The 18,724-nt window shown below is 41.5% G+C and overlaps 1 protein-coding gene and 1 pseudogene across 1 annotated transcript; both read left to right on the top strand.

The window, feature by feature from the left end:
• The first annotated feature begins 641 nt into the window (after positions 1-641).
• Positions 642-1,579, top strand: LOC130690790 (uncharacterized). Its single transcript, XM_057513668.2, has 3 exons — positions 642-1,091; positions 1,156-1,329; positions 1,386-1,579. Exons 1-3 carry the CDS (start codon positions 1,052-1,054, stop codon positions 1,577-1,579), a joined length of 408 nt encoding a protein of 135 aa, XP_057369651.1. The 5' UTR covers positions 642-1,051.
• Positions 1,580-3,607: 2,028 nt separating this feature from the next.
• Positions 3,608-17,911, top strand: LOC130690791 (reelin-like; annotated as a pseudogene).
• Positions 17,912-18,724: the final 813 nt, after the last annotated feature.

Genomic DNA, 18,724 nt, shown 5'->3' with positions numbered 1-18,724 from the left:
AGATATCTCGTTCCTCTTTATAGTGCACCATTCCGTTATATCATGCACAATCCATATAAGGACTCAACGGCAAAGTAGACGACACCGGCAGGCAACCCACCAACCGGGCAAACTATGCAATGCGGCAACGCGCAAATAAAACCTGACGCTTCATGTCAGGACAACAAGAAAAAGAATATAAGCAATTCCTGTTGCTTTCCGCGTAATATTATAATGCTATGGTCACCTTGACATTGGGTCCTTTATAGGTGAATCCCCCCCCCATTTCTTCGCTGTGTTGTGAAACTTTGAGATATACCGGCCAACTTAATATACTTGTTGATTGTTGAAGTTTACGAAACATTATGTTTTAACTTACCGTTAATTGAAATTTAAAAAATAATAACTTTCTGATGAATGTAATGTACTAATAGGTAATTTTTTTTTCCCGAGTTTCTTCAAGTACCGCCCAGAGTACGATAAGCACGCCCATAGGTAGAGGAGTGGCTTTGGGACCCTCTGTCAACAAACCCTTAACTTTGCAGACGCACTGATGCATCTGACTTTGACGTCCTCAGGTTGCCATTTCAAGAATAATAAATAGTGTGACCGTGTATATGTGAACGAAGTACGAAACCCCAATATTTAGTGTTGTTGATAATGTAGGCTACTAAGCCTCGACCACAATCCCCGTTTCCGTTAGTCTTTCCACCGAATATGGATATCTCAGTTGACGCGGCAATTGTGGTTGTTGGTGTGGTGACGACGCATACACCAGAAAGAACAAATCGATTGTTTCCGATGATTACACCACGTCATTTGTTATAATAACGAATAGCCCAGGGTATTCTAGGGTATTGCATCACCCTCTATATTTTCACCAAATTCATGTTAGTGTTGTTGTTCATGTTGCTGAAAAATGGCTGACAGCAATGGGAGATGAGTTCTGGAGTTAGTAAACAAAGCTGGTAACAGTGTTTGTGCTGACTGTAATTGTCAAGGCCAGTTTGAAATAACCAGTTTCAACCACTGAAACAACTTCCTGACTACTATTTTTTAATGCAGTGGCAGAATGTGCATCTTTCAATATTGGAGTATTTCTTTACGTTCAGGTTTGCAGCAAGTAATAAGGTTTGTAGGTTTGATTAATATTGTAAAAACTGTTTTATTACACAGTTGCTGGGATCCATCGTACCTTGGGAACCCATATATCCAAGATAAAGCACCTGAGATTAGACAAATGGGAAGAATCCCAAATAAAACATTTAGAAGAAGTGGTAAATATTGTTGCCAAAAGGAAATATGAGGAACAGTACCGGTGTGTTACAGACCTTCAGAAAATGATCCACAGTAAGAAAAATCTTTCTGCTTTTTACTCAGGTTAGCTAATTTTTAATTGATAACAGGATTCTTAGAGAACAATGGATTAGGGCCAAATACCAAAGGGAAGAATTTATTCATGCCGAAAAATAGCGATGTACTCGCGGAACTATGGAAGGTTTTCTATTCAAACAAAGTAAAGTTGATCATTCATGCAAGCAAAGGCGGTTCGTCTTCTCGGAGCGAGAAAATACCCTCAAATACTACGTCTCCAATATAACTGAACGCTTGCAATTTTTATTTAATTATGGCTCTAAATCACGTTTCAATGCGTGCTCGTGTTCTGTTCTTTTTCTTTCAGAAGGACCCTAAGGCGGCTCGTGTTCTGTTCTTTTTCTCTTCAGAAGGACCCTAAGGCGGAAATCCGTATACTGCGCCCACACTTATTATAATTGAAGACCCATCAACGAAAGAAGATTTATCCATGGCCGGTGGAATATTGCACTTAAGAAAATAATACCTACACATTCTTTTTCCTAATTTCTTTATCCTTCCCTCAAGCCAACTTTACAGGTCTAATATCGCATTTGGTTATTATCGTGCGCGCCAAAAAAAAATGAACTAAATATTATATTATCCTCCGACATGAACGTAGCATTTGCCCCTGAAACATGATAGAATTGTATTGCTAATCTAATGTGTTATCTTCTCAAGTTTTTAGCGCTTAACACTTAAGGTTGAAAGGCGCGGGCATTGCCTGTGAAGCTTCGGCTATGTGCATTATTTCTGGAGCACTAAATATTGTACAGTTAAGTAATGCATTACGTCACTTATCATATGCGCCAGAAAACCACGTCCTCTTCTCACGTTACTAACGGTGTTTAGGCCCCAAATTTTCAGTATATAAGAGTTGATGTGCACATCTAAGGAAAAACGTCTAGGGCCTGTAACGAGAGCACAGACACTTGTCCAGACGGTACCGTAATAAAGCATACCTATGGGTACACTAAGCTTGCCATAAGCCATCATCGAATGTTGAAATTTACCAACATTCCTGATAACACTGGATTTCATTCAAACCAAAGACATTACCTTTTCAACAGAATTCTCTGTGTTGAAAGAATGCTTATTGAATCGTAATATTTGGGTGTGCGTACCAGCCGACATTTGAGAGCCGCTCCGACGGAAGAGTCAAAGGTTAGTTTTACTTTAACCGATCAATCCTATTAGACAACTCCATTAACCGGTAGGGACTGGACCCCCAGATATCGGATAAAACACTCATCCGCCCTCCTAATTTATATCAGTCCCGACTACCAAGAAATTATTTTCATGAATAACATTGTACCAAATAAACTCTTACGAATGCTGTTCAGTGTTATTCGTGTTTCAGAAGTTGAGTCAAACATTTGGTTCGAATATATCTGCGGTTTACGCAGAGCCGTCGGCTTCAGCTATGACGGCAATATATCGAAGCCTTAGCTTGTTGGTTTTTATTTTGTTAGGTCTCGAACAGAATCAACAGCCAACAATCCAACGCTGTTGATTCATCACCGTTTTTCTTCCCCTGCAAACAGTTTGCCCGGTAGCCAGACGTTTGGGATGCAAGCCAACCGACAACGCAAATAGCTCAGGTAGGACCGTCCGGAAATCCACGGTTTTACACCGGTGGCCAAGTGTATAAAGGTAAAATAAGATTTGCTTTTATCGACAGCATTCTTTTAAGCACCTTTTTTTGTCACAAGGCACTTCATACAATTTTTTTTTGTATACTCCCAAAAGTTTCAGTTTTTCATATTGGTGTATTGCATAATATTGCTTGTTGTAATTGTGATCTCGTTTCGCGTAGTCACTGTGCGATTGACTGAAGATTTCGATTCAGCGCTTATCAAGGGAGTCTATTCTACTACGAGTGGCTCGGCCGGCAAACAAGTAAACGAACCAGTTTCAGTTTATCCTATCAAATCTACGACACATTTTCTCGTTTTTTTTTTTTTTTTGCCACGTAGTACCGGCAGCGGAAAATGTGCACAATTTTGCACTCGTATGCAAAACGGCAACCGACGGACGAACGGAGAATCGAATTCCGTTGGATGGCACCACCCGAAGACATGGGCTGCGTTCATTTCGCGTACCTGATTTTAACATTTCACTATAACACTTTTGTCAAATTCACACATTTGCCGAACTATTATTAGCCGTAGTTAGCGTGACTACATTATTTCATTCTTACGGTTTCGCGTTTACTTAGAGGAACGTTTACAAGACAAGAAACCCTTGTATTGAAGGTCCAGCGGATTTATCACCTATGTCCAGCAACTGGTATTGTGGCACGCAAAATTGACGTTATTCCTTGTAGAGTATATGAAATTTGAAAAAAATATAACGTTATCACGTTGCTAGACGAACTTGAAGCCGAGAGCGTGACGTTATCAGGCGTCAACCAGAAGGGAGGCGTTATTTTCCGAGACGATTTCGAAACCGGACCCATTTCTCTCCATCTCTATGGAACAACTAAATTTATGTTGGAAATTTACTCCTATACTGCAAACGGAATGAGGCAAATAAATCTGCATATAATTCTCGCGAATTAGGAGTGAATCCGAAGGATTTCATGTCAGCAATAGTTGTCAACCAATTTTTCATGGACTTTCGGCTACGCTATGCTGCAGAATGGAGGAAATGTCTTCAATCAACGAAGATCATTCAACTGCAACTGTCCTTCAATTGTCCAGCGTCGCGTTAAGTTTGCCCAGCGCTGGAACTCTTCAGTTCCCAATCGGTCAGACGTCCGACTCAGCTGAAAAGCAAAACACAACAATCACAACGAGTTTCAACGCTAACATTACCATATTTTATGGTCGATTAATCTCACCTTATGACACAGCGTGCTCTAACTGGTCTCCGTTTCGAACTATTACCAGGTAATTCTTGCGTTTATTACCTATGCAGCGACAGCTTTAGATCGTCTCTCTGTTGTTAGCTTATCGGGGAACAGTGAATCGGCTTCCTATGTGATACCGTTGTCGTCGGCAATCCGGCAACTGGAAACGTGTGTCCGGTGGTCCGTCCAACTGCCCGGTGGTCCGTCCAATTGCCCGGTGAAGATAGCCATGTATGCTTTGCAATTGACGATGTGGCTGTAACCAAAACAGCTGACGATCGACCTCTAGAATTACATACTGACTTCGACCCTCTCAGCACAGCCGATTGGCTATCCTTGCCTGGCGGATAGATACATGTATTACTTTCACATTGATTTATAACATCTTACGGTACCTTATTTGCCAACACGTCTCGCACGAAATGCAGAGTGGTTGTAAAAGGAGTACAGGTGCAAGCGCTCATGTTCAATTACAACCATATCGGCCCCAATTTGGGCATCGACCAGAAATTTTCAGCTTATGTCTAGCCCAAGGTCTGACCAAATTTATGGAGACTTGATTTCAATCCACTTTTTCCGGACGAGCAGTACTTCGATTTTTAACAATGCCACAGGATAAAAAATAATTTATAACATGTTTCATAGTTGCCAATTTCAGAACGCACGGGTTGAAGCCAACTGTAAAAGTGATTCAAGACATTTGGTTCTTCAGCAAACATTCGACAGCTCTTTTTTTTCGGCTTGTTCTTCCCAGTTGGATTTGTCTTCAGCTGGTAACCTACGATTTCATCTTGAGCCATCTAATCCATGCAAAAAATAAACCAAAAATACCAAGCCCACTAAAAAGACTTCCCAACGTTTTCCATCCAAGTTGAATGTATGGATGGAATGTAATGATGGCAGTAAAATGAGGCTCGTCACCATTCTGTCTGGACTTTTCCTTGAAAAAGTATAATAAATAAATTAATTACATGATTCAATAATAAATTATACAGCTGCCATTAATTAATTCTGAAGGTACCTGTTAAGCCTTCACTTGCAATACCAAGTGAAGCACAAGAAAAAGATGCAAGGATTTGCTGGTAGTTGTTGGGTGAAAATCTCTCCAACGAAGAAGCCTCACTTTGGTCCGTGAATGACATTCTTTTGCATCCAGCGCTTCCATCACCCATTCAATACATGCTTCAATTTCGTTTGAATATGGCCTGCGATTTACCTGAAAAAAAATGCCAACACGTCGGTCAGTTTGCCCTTGAAAGAAAACGACGCTTTCCGTGTCATGGTGCAATATTCAAACGATTATGGAAGCAACTGGAACAATCTTCATGGTCTCTGTTTACCTCCAACATGCATCGGTGCTTCTTCTAACGTAATCCAGGTGATCAACCTCTTATTCTTAAACGAGAAGATGAGTTTAAATAAATACTCATGATTTCTAGACGACATGGTCTAGTCATAGATGACAGCACATCCGTGGGAACGTATCACACTTCCGTTTCCATTTGCTTCTTTTGCCGATCCTGTGCGTTTTCGTTTCATCCAAAACGGTCGTGGTTTGTCTAAAATTGACATCCGTAGACACTGGGCATTGGATGACATTTATCTTGAAGACTGTTATTTGGGCTGCAGTGGTCCTGGGACTTGTGTAGAGAAAGGTCACTGATCTACTTGTGATGATGGATACCACGGCGAATGGTACCGATCTCCCGCACAGCCACTTCCATCCATTTTTCGGGAGAATTTCAACAAGACGCTGCTGATCTTAAGATCAAATTTGCTCGATTTACTGGAGAGAAATTGGGTACAAGATGTGTTCAAGTTGGAGCTGGTATGGCGGCCATCTTTGATTAGTCTGGTGATCGACAACTGGTGACATTTGATCTCAACACAAGTGAAAGTCACGTTTTACGATTCGCCATTAGAATGAATGGGCCTAGACGTCAACATCGACATCACTGTCCAGGACCTGACAGGCCACTAGAAATCATTTACGTACGTACATTCTTCTTGTAACGGAGGCATTACGTGGTCTCTGCTTAAACTTATTCAACCACAGCAGACAAAAGAAGAATCAACTCAAGTGATTCGAATCCAATTAACGTCAGATGCCCATGGCTGGATCAGATGGCTCCACTGATGGTGTGGTCTTCTTCGAAGGCCGAGGACCACGTTCGTTGCAAACAATAGAAATCGACACCAGGAATTTGAGGTAATTTTTCGCACAAATGTGGCTGAAATAATGATATTAAGTTAATATCATGAATTGCATCCGGGACAGGATGTTGCAGTTCACCCTCCTGTAACAAGCTTACCCATTTACATAGAAAGCTGTTGTCTGGCTGCGAAACATAAATTGTTGTCCACAGAGATTCCCGCTGCTAGCCTTCTTGTTCTCAACTATAGTAACGATAATGGACTGACCTGGAACGTGTTGGAAGCCTGGCCTTTGAACACGGAAGTCGACGAAATAAGGCTAGGCTGTAATTTACCCGATTTCGCCAGAACTATTGTTAGATGGTGGCAACTTACCTATCCGAACGCCAATCATCAAGGTATTCATTGTCACATTTAGTTTATAAGGTGCTATACTGCTACTGATGCTGTGCTATACTGATTTATGGTTCCATGACACAGATAGGCTTCAGTGGTACTTGGACGATGTATTGGTCAACTTGAACTTAGGAACCCAATCCTTTCCGAATATGAGATTCAATCGGATGAACCTGTCGAAGACCAACAATTGAACGACATGGCTGATATTGTTAATAGCACCGATGGAACAATTATGGGTTGGATGGGAGGGCAGGGCTTGATATTTCGTGAACAGCTTGATCCTGACGACACATTACTGGGACAAGCTGGTTTGGAAGATGGATTTTCATTGTCGTATGCGGAAACATGGGACATGGAAATTAGCGACCTTTGTTCAGTTCCAGCCAATATTACCAGTAGGCATTCATTCAGGAACAGCAGAGGTCCGTTTTGAATATTCGACAGATATGGGTCGCCGCTGGAATATGGTCGAAGAGGAATGTTACAGTTTGTATCAACTGAGCCAACAATGTGAATACCTCCATCCGCCTAGTAGATATTTAATAAATAGCAAGAATAATTCCACTCGGATTACCGTACATCTACCCAGACGCTCCATGTAAGACTAAAAAACACAAGTTGGATTAGCAATAAACTGAAAACTAATGTTTCTCATCTCATATAGAATGGGATCGACACGATTCTGCTGGATCAGCGAAAATGGACAAGACCGTGGACCGATGGTGTGGGGTGTTGCGCGAGTCTATATCGGTGGTACATGTCCGTGGATGTGTTCTGGCCATGGAACATGCCAGAATGGGCAATGCGAGTACGCCTTTGAATATTTAATTTTACAAGCTTTAGTTGAAAATGACGAATTTATTACTTGTGTTTATGTTACAGTTGCGATGCAGCATACGGTAATGTTGATTGTGTCCCAATCAATCCTCTTCCTCGAGGCCTTCTGAGCCATTTCGACAAAGATTCCAACTTAGCCCGCCTTTCTGGTGGAGATCTATCTACTGGATGTGGAGTATTAATGACAGTCCCTGCTGCTATGCTCCCACAAGGTCCACAAAAGACTTGTGTAGTGGTGCAAAATTGAAATTCCAATCTTTCAACCTTGTCGTGTGTTACTTATCTGCACAGGACGGCCTTCGCCACTTTGAATCAATAGACTTGGACCTAACATTAGCATCTTATGCCCAAATGACTATCAAATTCGATTGCTGGGCCGAAGCTGAAAGCTACGTCAACTCACTAGAACCGTTACATCAGCGATTCCTTTGGCAGTACTCTGTTAACGGCGGTATTACTTTTATTCTCATTCAGGTAAAATTTAAGGCTAAGCTAAACAGTAAATTTGTTAGTAATATTATGTCTAGGGTTTCTTAACGTCTATTAATGCGCCTTACGCACGTAAAAAGGAAATCAAAATACTCACCCAGCACGAGCCCCACCTCGTGATTGTCAACCTAATGCGGATTCCAGATCTTACAAATTGTGCACGGCTGCGTCTGGGGCAACCTGTTCACGCTGGTATAACACAAGTTGCTTTTACATACTGTACATCATTTTGTTATGACCCTGAAACTTGTAATTAATAGGTGAAGGTTTGGATACTTGGGCTATTGACGACTTGGTTCTTCATAGCACAATGCCATTGGGTATAATTCTAACTAACGACTCTCGACAACTCAACGATCAAGATTCTTTTTAGCTAACTTGGTTCGGTGGCCAACTTCACTCGTTTTGTTCCAGGTCTTCACCAATTCTTAATAAGAAATTATTTGCCATTTTATGTACCTTTTCGTTTAATATTGGCATTTTCGTTTCATCCAGAGATGATGTGTTAGTTTTTCAAGGTGAACTAGGAGAGCAACAAGCGTTTACGGGAGATTTCATGATTACATCCGAAACTGTTCTTCAGTTTGAGGCACGTTACCTATCAGATTCGGTTAAACTCAAATCCATATTATAACTGAAGAGTACAATTTTTAGGTTAACGTTGGATGTGGAACAACCGATCTTAGCTTAGAACACCGTGTTCGGCTAGACTATTCCATTGACGGAGGGCGCCATTGGCATTTGGTGGTAAACGATTCTGGTCGAAATCCTTACGACCGAATGCCACATCAACCATCCACAGTTTATTCTTCGAAAACAACCAATGCATGGAAAAGGGAAACTATAATGCTTTCGCATTTGGAGACAAGCAAGTGAGTCACCAAAATCTACTTTAGCGTACCCCTCCAACAATCAAAATGTATCTTACAGTAATATTAACTTTCTTGAATTGCAGACCGCAATTCGATTCCGATGGTATCAGGGATTTTGAAACAGGACAGACGGGCATCTGGCTCCTCAACGGGCCATACGAAACGTTATCTTGAGTCCGCAATGCCCGGAACTTTGCAACGGACATGGAAGATGTACAGTCGAAGGATCCTGCGAATGTTTACGAGGGTTACCAAGGCGAGGCGTGCGAAACGGTAAAAATTTTCACGCTGAACCCTCAAAACATTCACGAGTCGTTTGCCCAAGGTAAGAACCAAAAATGGATCAATGTTTTTTAAATAAAATTATTTTTTGATGTTTTCTTTCTCGTGTTCGTAGATGATGCTCCAGAGAACTCGCTATGGCTGCTTCGGATAGGTGGAGAACTAAGAGCTCAACCCTCGAGTAAAATTGGCATAGGAGGAGCTTTCGTATTGGATCGTTTAGGAGTCAGAATGTTGGAAACGCGCGAGCTCGATTTATCGAATGCAAAGTAAAGAAGAAAAAAAATGCCAAAAATTATATTGCGCCAATCATTAGATAATAACTCAAATTCTTTATAGTTTTGTCCAGTTTCATCTTGACTCGTCGGATTCAGCACTGTCCGACGACGAGATTTTCGTCAATGTCGAATATTCCATTAATGGTGGAATTGAGTGGACTACTTTTGAAGTTATTCCTCTAAATGGCCTGTCATCTCAACAACTTCGCCAAGTGCCTCTTCCTAGACGAGCGCTGAGGCTAGGACCCAGACTGAAATGGTCTGAACTTGGTGGAAATAATGGAAATCTGCATACCGTGTGATCTGTAGACGAGGAATGGTCAAAATATCGGTGTGCTCTCAAAGAAATAGGTGAATAAGCGAGATAAAGTGTAACACCAGTTTTACGTTGGAGGCGAATTTTACGCCAAGAGTGCCATTGAAGATGAATTCACATCATTAGAAACGACAAAGGATAATTGGCTCTTCATTTCCGGAGGTTCATTGGAACCACCTTGGGGTTCATCTAATTCGACTCTTCATTTTACTAGTATGGTTAAATTTATTGAATGCATTGATTCTTTGGATTTATTTTTTATCATTTCAACTAACAGATCCAAACGGGAAAAGTATGGTCATAACGAAGGATAAAGGATATTAGTATATTGGATCAGATGTTTTTGCAATACGCTATTTCATCAGGATGTGATCATCCCAATTCTTGCAGCCGTAAGCGTGGCTTTTGTTGGCTCCGCAATGCTAATCCTCAATTTACAATAGTCGTTGCGATGCTATGCAGGTGCGATTAGAATATTCTGGTAATTGTGGACTGGTCTGGCGAAATCTACCTGATGAATGCCTACCTGGAGAAGCAGTCGATTGTGACGCTTTTGAATTTCATTCAGAGCTTTTATCGCAAGTCACCGGTTACCGACGTGCCATAACAGCGCCTATCCCACTCAACAAAGGGTATTATAAATGACTGTATTTTACCATCTATTGCGCAACACCAGCCAACTGCTGGTCAAATAGCAATTACATCGTTAACATTTCATTGTCAAAACGGCAGAGTGGTGCGTTTGCGATGGACAAGCGATGACGAATCAATCGATTGGTCTGTACATTGGGTTTATGTGTCGGAGCTTCCTGTGGTCATTGCAACGGACGAGGGCGTTGTTGGGAAGGATCCTGCCAATGTGATCCCAACTGGACTGGTTAGTTTGGCGAAAATGTCAACCAGTATTGCGCAAAAGATTTTTTATTGTTTGTTTTGTAGGAGGCAATTGCGAAATATCTTCAACTGAACTTTTGTCAAGCGTACGGGAGACGTTCAGTAATGGCTGGAACTCAAGCGTGTGGTGCAGAATTAATGGCGGTCAGTATCGTCTCTCTGCGGAACTCGTGACTCCGGACCAGCCCTTCATTTTCACGATGTAAGTCGTTTGTGCCTGTTACCAAAGAACATCTTTGTGTATTGTTTGTTATACTAATTGTTAAAATTGGGGAAAAGTCGTGCGGTCGTTATGCTGAAACACGTGAGCTGGACCTGTATCAAGGAACTGTCATCCAGTTTCATTTGAGATCTGGCTGTGGACAAGTGCCAAATAGTCCAAACCAAGGAATATTACTCTTCCAGTATTCTTTAAATGGAGGTGTGAAATGGCATACCGGTCTGTCGCTATCTCTCGATCACTTCTAGGACTCCAGGTGAATATTTGCGGCCTAACTACAATAACCATTCAGACAGCCTTTTTGAAAACGTGAATTTGTTTAATCGAAACAGGCTGGTTAACTTTCTTGTTCCGGAAGAAACCCGAAAAAGTGACGTAAAGCTCCGGTGGTGGCAACTGGGACACTCTGGTCGAAAGTCAGAAGACTGGGCAATCGACAGTTTCATAATCGGTCGTCCTTTGGATGTGTCCGCTGCTTCGAATGCACCCAAACAGCGAAATATTCATCCGCGTCAACGCTTTCCTGATTACCAAGCCGAAGAATCTGTGGATTCTACACACTCAAAACAATTCTTGAATAGTCTGTTTGGACAAAAGTTGTGGTGGAGGAAAGTCAATGTCGATCAACACGATTCGTGTTGTGGGCGACGTGGTCCTATTATACGGGGAAGATCGAACACCGCCGTAGAATCAGTCCTCGAAACGTCTGACTTTTTAGTTGTGAGCGCCAAAGGTCGCATTCTCTCCTTCGAAATGCTCGTCGGTGATTGTGGCCAAGGATTTGATTCTGTAGAACTGGCTGCAGTCCCAATCAAATTGCCTGTCCGGCTAGATATTTCGTATGATCACGGTATTACCTGGAAGCTATTTCATCCAATGAAAGTGTGAGGTGAAAAAGCTCCTGGGCCGCAAATACCAAGCGTTTATCAGAAACTTGATAAATGGCAAACGTATCAATACTCACTTGAAATTATATCAGGTGCAAGGTAAAGTGCTTTAAAAGAATTTTTTGTTGGAGTATACTTTGATGTTCAGATTTTTGTAAATATCTTAGATTTGCTCGATTTCGTTGGAGGCATCCGAAATCGTCTGCCTGCGTTTCTTGGGCCGTCAATGAATTTGATTTGGGACCTCCAATCAATGACTCGCCCTTGGTCGGCCTGGTAGTTTCAACACATCCAATTTAAATTGGTTTCGAAAATAATCGCTGCTTGTACCGAATCGATAGGATACTTTTGGCGGATGATTTCAATGATGGCTCCACCGTAAAACCCCATTGGAAATGTTTTAGTGGTGGAAAAATAGCCAAGCCGAATGAACGACTTGGTGAAGGGGCAGCAGGACTGTTTCAAGGGCCTGGGATAAAACTATTACAAACCATGCCGCTGGATTTGACATTGGGCAGAAACGTGGAATTCATTCTCAATTTTCAGCTGAGCAAAGGAAGGAGAGACCTTGAAGATGTGGCACAAAACGTATTCTTACAGTGTACAGCTGGTAATGGTAGTTAGAATTTCAATTACCCTAGTGTGTTGTGTATTTCTTCATAGAATGTTAAATTATTGTTCTTCGACTTTTCTCATAAGGTTTCACGTGGATTCTAATTCAAGACTACAGTCCTCAGCATTACATACATCCTTCTCAAGTTCATGCAGTTATACCGGAAGACTGCTAAAATCCGCACTCGATTTTACGCTGGTGGCAACCTGTTGTTCCCGAAGCGAGCTCAGAGGCAGCGAAGAAACATTCGCTGTGGCTTATCGACAATATTGCCATCGAATATTCGAGAGAACATTTGTCTGAAGTCTACGACGATTTCGTGTAAGTGGAATCCAATCTTATCAACCTGCCAAAACCGTGCTCGTTATTTTTTTTTAATTTTGCATCCTCTTCAAGGGATGAATCACTTGATCAAAGTCAATGGCAGTTTCGTCCCAATGGCGTCATTTCAAACAACCTTTGTGGCGTACCAGAAACGGAAAGCTCGATGAATTTTGTCTCTAGTGAAAATAGTCGATTTGCCGGAATCACAAGCAGACACATTATAGTGAAAGATAACTACGCTGCTTATTTTAAGGTCTCGTTATATTTACAGTATATAAATGAATCCCAGCAAGTAAAAAGTCAGCCAAAAATCCTAACCATTCATTTTCTTATTATAATGTTTTTCAGATCAGAACATCATGTGGAATAACGTCGTGTCATGCTAGCAATAACAGAAGCCAAGTAAGATTCGAAATGAGGCAAGGATACGAACAGCCTTCGTGGTCCTTAGAAAAACCAAACTGTTTGCCAAGTTCAACGGACTCGTTGTGCGATCCTCAGATGTATCATAGTTCTTTGCATTAGCATTCGGCAACTTCCCGACTTGGGAGCGGGTCAATATCCCACTCAAATCGATTCCCTTCGCCAAGTAAGTCAATTAAGTTTCACAATGTTGCAGTAGCACCATGTGCTTTTGTTCCATGTTGATGTGGATATCAAAAGCCAGGCAGCACTAAAGGGGAACATTAGGCTAACGTACATAAATGAAAGAGTTATTTTCTAGCACGTGGCAGTTTCGTTGGATGACTCAGAAAAAATGGAATAGGAAAAGGGGAAAAAAAACACTTAGGCGTTGGAAAGATGTTTACATTGGTGGAATGTGTCCGTCGCATTGCCACGATCACGGAGACTGTATCCGTGGGCGTTGCCACTGCGATAATGGCTATGAAGGCGTGAGGTATGGATTGAAGTTCCTACCTCCAAAATACGTTCGTTTGACATTTTTATTCAAACAGTTGCTCGAGTTCCAAGGCAGTATTGGTCGCTTCATCACTACCTATAATGGATCATTTTGACGACCTCATTAACCCATCGCCACTATGGGAAAGCAGTAAGTTCATTAGTATGTTTGCTGTTCTAGATGAACTGAAGAACAAAATCAAGTGTAAAAAACGACTACTCTGCATATCGCGGGTAAGTTTTAGAACTCCCAGTTCCTTAAGGTGATGACAGATTAGCAGGCGCTTCAAGAATCGCAAAACCTATCGATGTTTTTGGCTACCCAGAAAAAAATCCGTGACTCACTTAACGAAACTCTTGAAAAAATTCCATCGTAAGCTCTCTCTTTTGTAGCAAACTGGCACCCCAGCCAGTATAAATATTAATGTGGCCCTATGTGGTACTAAATCTAGTTATGAAGAATTGCTCGCTGATGTCATCAATTTAGCAGTTCACATGCTCGAAACCCGCATGTATCTTCATCCGGAAGAGAAACATATGCTAGTCAAGGTTTTGGGCTCGGATTGTTCCTAATGGATTCAGAAATATGCCAGATAAACATTTCCAAGTTGGATCACAAAAAGAGTATTAGACTCGACAAAATCGACCAAATCTTTAAAGTTGCTATTTCGTTTCATATTTTATCCTCAAACATGTTGTAAATATGTTTCTTCCTTAGCAGAATTTGGAAGTTGTCCCTGTCTTCGCCGGCATGCAGATTGGCCCATTTAACTATATAAAGAGTTCAACAACCTACGATGCATCCCGATGGCCTTTGTGTGGCGCAACTCTACCTTCCGCTCAGGCCGATTTAATGGTTCATTTGCCACAGATCCGTGAAGATCACGTCAAATTCACCAGCGAACTAGCGCGCTATAGCAATGAGGTAGAACCATTTGGAAACATTCAAGCTAACATCCGATTGTTTAATCACTGAAAATCGTTGCCCGTATCTAAAGTAGGTCACTACTACGTACAAAGAAACGCGTTCCCTAGAGGAGATGAAAGAAATGATGGAACTTGCACTTCGTGGATTACAACTTTTGTCTGAATGGATAAGTATAGTTACAGAGCTTTATTCTGTAGGTTTTCTAAATTTATCGGAATTTTGTTTCAACTGCTAATTTTGCCCTTTTCCGCTTAGTGGAAACTTTTACATCCCACAGATCATCATCGAAACATAGACTGCCCTGCTGAAGCCGTACGAAAGGGTAAACCCTTCGTCGTCTTCCCTGGAAAAATAGAAACGCGTTCCTTTTTGCGAGTTCATTTATGTCTAGGCGGCGCGGTATAACTACACGAAAGAGGAAAAATTTCCTCATATCGATATCATTGCCATGATAAAGGTATTACAAGTTCTTGTGGCAAGAATAGAGACAATATTCGCGGATGCTATAGCCGGCATGTCTATGCCGAATTGCAAGATTTTGTTCAACTTAGTTTGCATGAACCCCTACGAGAGTCAATAAAGATCAAGAAAGACTTGATTCGCAGGTATGTTTGTGCACCAATCTAAGTGAGTGCAGACCATTAATGGCTGAAACCATTTCAGCATAATAATTTCAGTAGGGGAAAGTTGTTCTGATTGGATTCGAGGCACAGAACCTCAGGATGACCCAGCTACCAAAGGCAAAAAGGATCCTGATAATGGATTTGATGTTCAAGTCCCACGTAGGAATGTTGATATGTCGATATATGACTATACAAGTTTATTTTTTTCTTTACCAGCTTTTAGTCATCTGTCATGTAGGTCGATCTTCGACCCAACTCTACATGGTCCGAACCATGTTGGAGTCGCTAATAGCGGATAAATCTGGAGGTAAACGTACACTACGCAAAGACATCGATGGATCTTACCTCATGGCGATTGACCAATTCCATGAGAATTCATTTTTTCTGGAATTACCTGCTCAACTTCAGCGGTACATCTCCTTCACATGTCTGTAGTTATATCTGATTTTTTAAAGCTGCATTTGTTTACAGAAACCCTACAGCAATCGTGTGATCTTTCACAACTATGGTACCGACAGTTCTATCTCGAAATGACAATGGGCAAAAGAATTCAGGTAAGAAAACGAATTTTAATCAGGTTTTCTGTCCGTTCAAAATTCGGTGGTGGAAAGGCTTGGCTCTTTGGCTTACGAAACGACAACGCAGGCACGCTTTACCAGCCTACTTGACCTGAAAAGGTTGAAGTAGAGAATGGCGCGTGTTGTATTTTGACAAATTTTCGAGTACAAAAAGCATTTAGCTGGAAGGTACGTATTACATTATCTGTATATTATTATCTTTTGCTTAGCCTCTAAAGCTTGTTGTTGTAGCATCATGTTAGATAATCGTTTTCGAGCTGAATGCGCCGCATTGGGCACGCGCTTTACCTGCCCGCCTGCCAGCCGCTACGAGACGTTGATGAAACAGCGCCATGTTCAACTGTTGGGTCGTTCCATTGATTTGAATCGATTGATATCTCAAAGAGTTAATGCAGCGCTTTTCAAAGCCCTGGAGTTATCTGTCGCACGTTTTGAAGGTGGCGATATCACCGACGTAGTGGTAAGGAATTAAAATAAATTACCAATTATAATTTCCTAGTTGAAATCGTAATAAAATTCTATTGTTGCAGGAGTTAAGTGGTCTCCTAGAAGTGAATCGTCTGACTCATAAGTTGTTGAGTAGAAATTTGGCAATGGACGATTTTGATGCCATGTGGAGGGAAGCCAATCATAACGTCTTGGCTCCGCATGGCCGTGTGACGTTGCATGTCTTTTGGGAGCTTAACTATGATTTTTTGCACCACTTATTGCTACAACGCCGCCACGGGCCACTTCATTAAGTGCCGTGACTTGCTTTTTAGTCGACCCGTCCAACGAGACAAACCTCCCCAAACTCCCGATCACTACCTTTGAGGAAGTAAGGCATTGAACATTGCCAAAGCGAACATCTTCAATCAGTATTCAGGATTCGTAGGGGCACCGCATTTCAATGCTATCTCCAATCTTCTGGGTTATCAGGGAATCGCTGTCGTCATGGAGGAGATTCTTAAGATCATTAATTCTCTAGTACAGGGTAATATGCTACAGTTCACGAAAACCCTGATGCAAGCGATGCCGAAACAATGCAAAATGCCTCGTTACGATTAAGGGTCGACTGGTGTCTTAGGATATTACCAGGTACACTTTATATCCCTTTTTTGCTCGCTGACAAATATTTTCACTTATGTATTTCCGTGTTTCTCTCGCAGGCGCAATTGAACGACATAGTGCAATATCCTGATGCACGAACAGAGTTATTTCACAGTTTGAGGGAGTTCGGAAACGCACTGATATTTTGTCTTTTGATTGAACAAGCAATGTCACAGGAAGAAGTCTGCGATCTGCTTCAGGCAGTGCCTTTTCAAAATATTCACCCAAGTTGTGTATTATTTTGCATGCCGGAACTTCTCTATGAATTTCTTTACATCGATTATTTTCTATTGCGATGCGTTTTACTTGTTGAACCCCGCAGACCGTTCGTCAAAGAAGGAGAAAAGTTGGAAGCTAAGCAGAAAACGTTGGAGAACAAGTACGCGACTTTGCAAATGGTCACCAATATTGAAAAATTGGGTACGGCCAAGCAGACTTTGATTGCCTGAGAAGGAGATCTTTTAACTAGGAAGCGTCGTTGCTGTGGCTTTTCGGTTTTTGAAATGGTGCTTAATCGCATCCGCACTTTTCTAGACGATCCCATTTGGACTGGCCCTGCGCCTGTCAATGGCGTGTTAACGGTCGCCGAGTGCACAGAATTTCATCGACTCTGGTCAGCGTTGCAGTTGTGTATTGTATTCCCGTTGGTGAGAACGAATTCACAGTTGAACAGCTTTTCGGTGAAGGCCTCCATTGTGCCGGATGCACCATGATTGCCTTGTTGGGACAACAGCGAAGGTTAGATGATAATTTTTAAAACTTCAAAGAATTTTTATTTCGTTAGCACCTTCGTTGTTAGATTCGAGGCATTGGACTTCTGTTATCATATCTTACGCGTCCAGCGTGTCGACAATAAGGATGAAACTGTCAAAGGCATCCAGCTGAAGTGATTGGTTGATCGCATCCGCAGATTCCAAGTCCTGAACTCACAAATATTTGCCACTCTCAACAAATACCTGGAAACAAGTTCGGGTGATGTTGATTCGCAGCCCGTGGAGCATGTACGTTGTTTTCAGCCCCCCATACACTACTCGTTAGCAGCGAACCAGGGTCACTATTATCTACCGACAATAGAACAGCATTAGAGTGATATTCTTCTCGATTTACGTATTTATGTCCTTCCCGGCTATAATAGGTTCCTCCTCTCAAACTTGGCTTTTAATCTACGAGCTGGTTACCTTATGTTATGCAATCAGTTCCCAATCACATTACTACCTTTTTACACCCATCCATTGCAACGAATTTTTTCAGCATAATTTCAATATGGTTTAGACTGCTTGGCCGTTGAGAAGCATTCTTCGATTCATCAATGCGTCATCCACGTTAAGATCCAAAAACAAAGAAGAAACAAAAAACAATAAAAATTTTTTTCTACATGTTTTTTTTTATTACTACTGGGATTTCTTTAAAGTTTTATTAATCTTCTAAAATTGTTTCTTATCTATTCAGTTGCTTATTGCATAGGAATCCCGGCAGCTGTGCAAAACTGAAATTTTACAGCAACAGCCTTCCTACAAAATCATTTTATCGTAAGTTTTCGATTGTATTAGTCCAGATTCATTGGATGTAAACACCACGTAGTCAAGCTTAAGGAAATGGAAAGGAGAAATAATCAATACTAATCGCTGTCGGAACTGCTTTCGGTATCAGACTCTGATACTGAATCATTTTCAGTTTCCTCTGCAGGTCCGGCTTCAGGCTCAGGTTCAGCAAATCCAGCAAAAAGCCTCATTTGTTCCGTCTCTTTGAAGATGGGTGCTGAAACCGTAATTTCTCTTTTCGGAAAGAACGTTTCTTGTTCCGCACGGATTTCTTTGTTGTTGATTCCATCAGTTTCAGGTCGGGATTCTCAAAGTAA

Source organism: Daphnia carinata, unplaced genomic scaffold (assembly GCF_022539665.2).
Source record: "Daphnia carinata strain CSIRO-1 unplaced genomic scaffold, CSIRO_AGI_Dcar_HiC_V3 NW_026453001.1, whole genome shotgun sequence".
NCBI lineage: Eukaryota > Metazoa > Arthropoda > Branchiopoda > Diplostraca > Daphniidae > Daphnia > Daphnia carinata.
This window is presented reverse-complemented; position numbering and strand designations above follow the sequence as displayed.

Excerpts from the sequence above, each read along its gene's own strand:
- LOC130690790 (XM_057513668.2), top strand. The coding sequence starts at position 1,052 with ATGTGCATCTTTCAATATTGGAGTATTTCTTTACGTTCAG. Across the intron at positions 1,092-1,155 it reads GAGTATTTCTTTACGTTCAG|TTGCTGGGATCCATCGTACC; the intron begins GTTTGCAGCAAG and ends TTTATTACACAG. Across the intron at positions 1,330-1,385 it reads CCTTCAGAAAATGATCCACA|GATTCTTAGAGAACAATGGA; the intron begins GTAAGAAAAATC and ends AATTGATAACAG.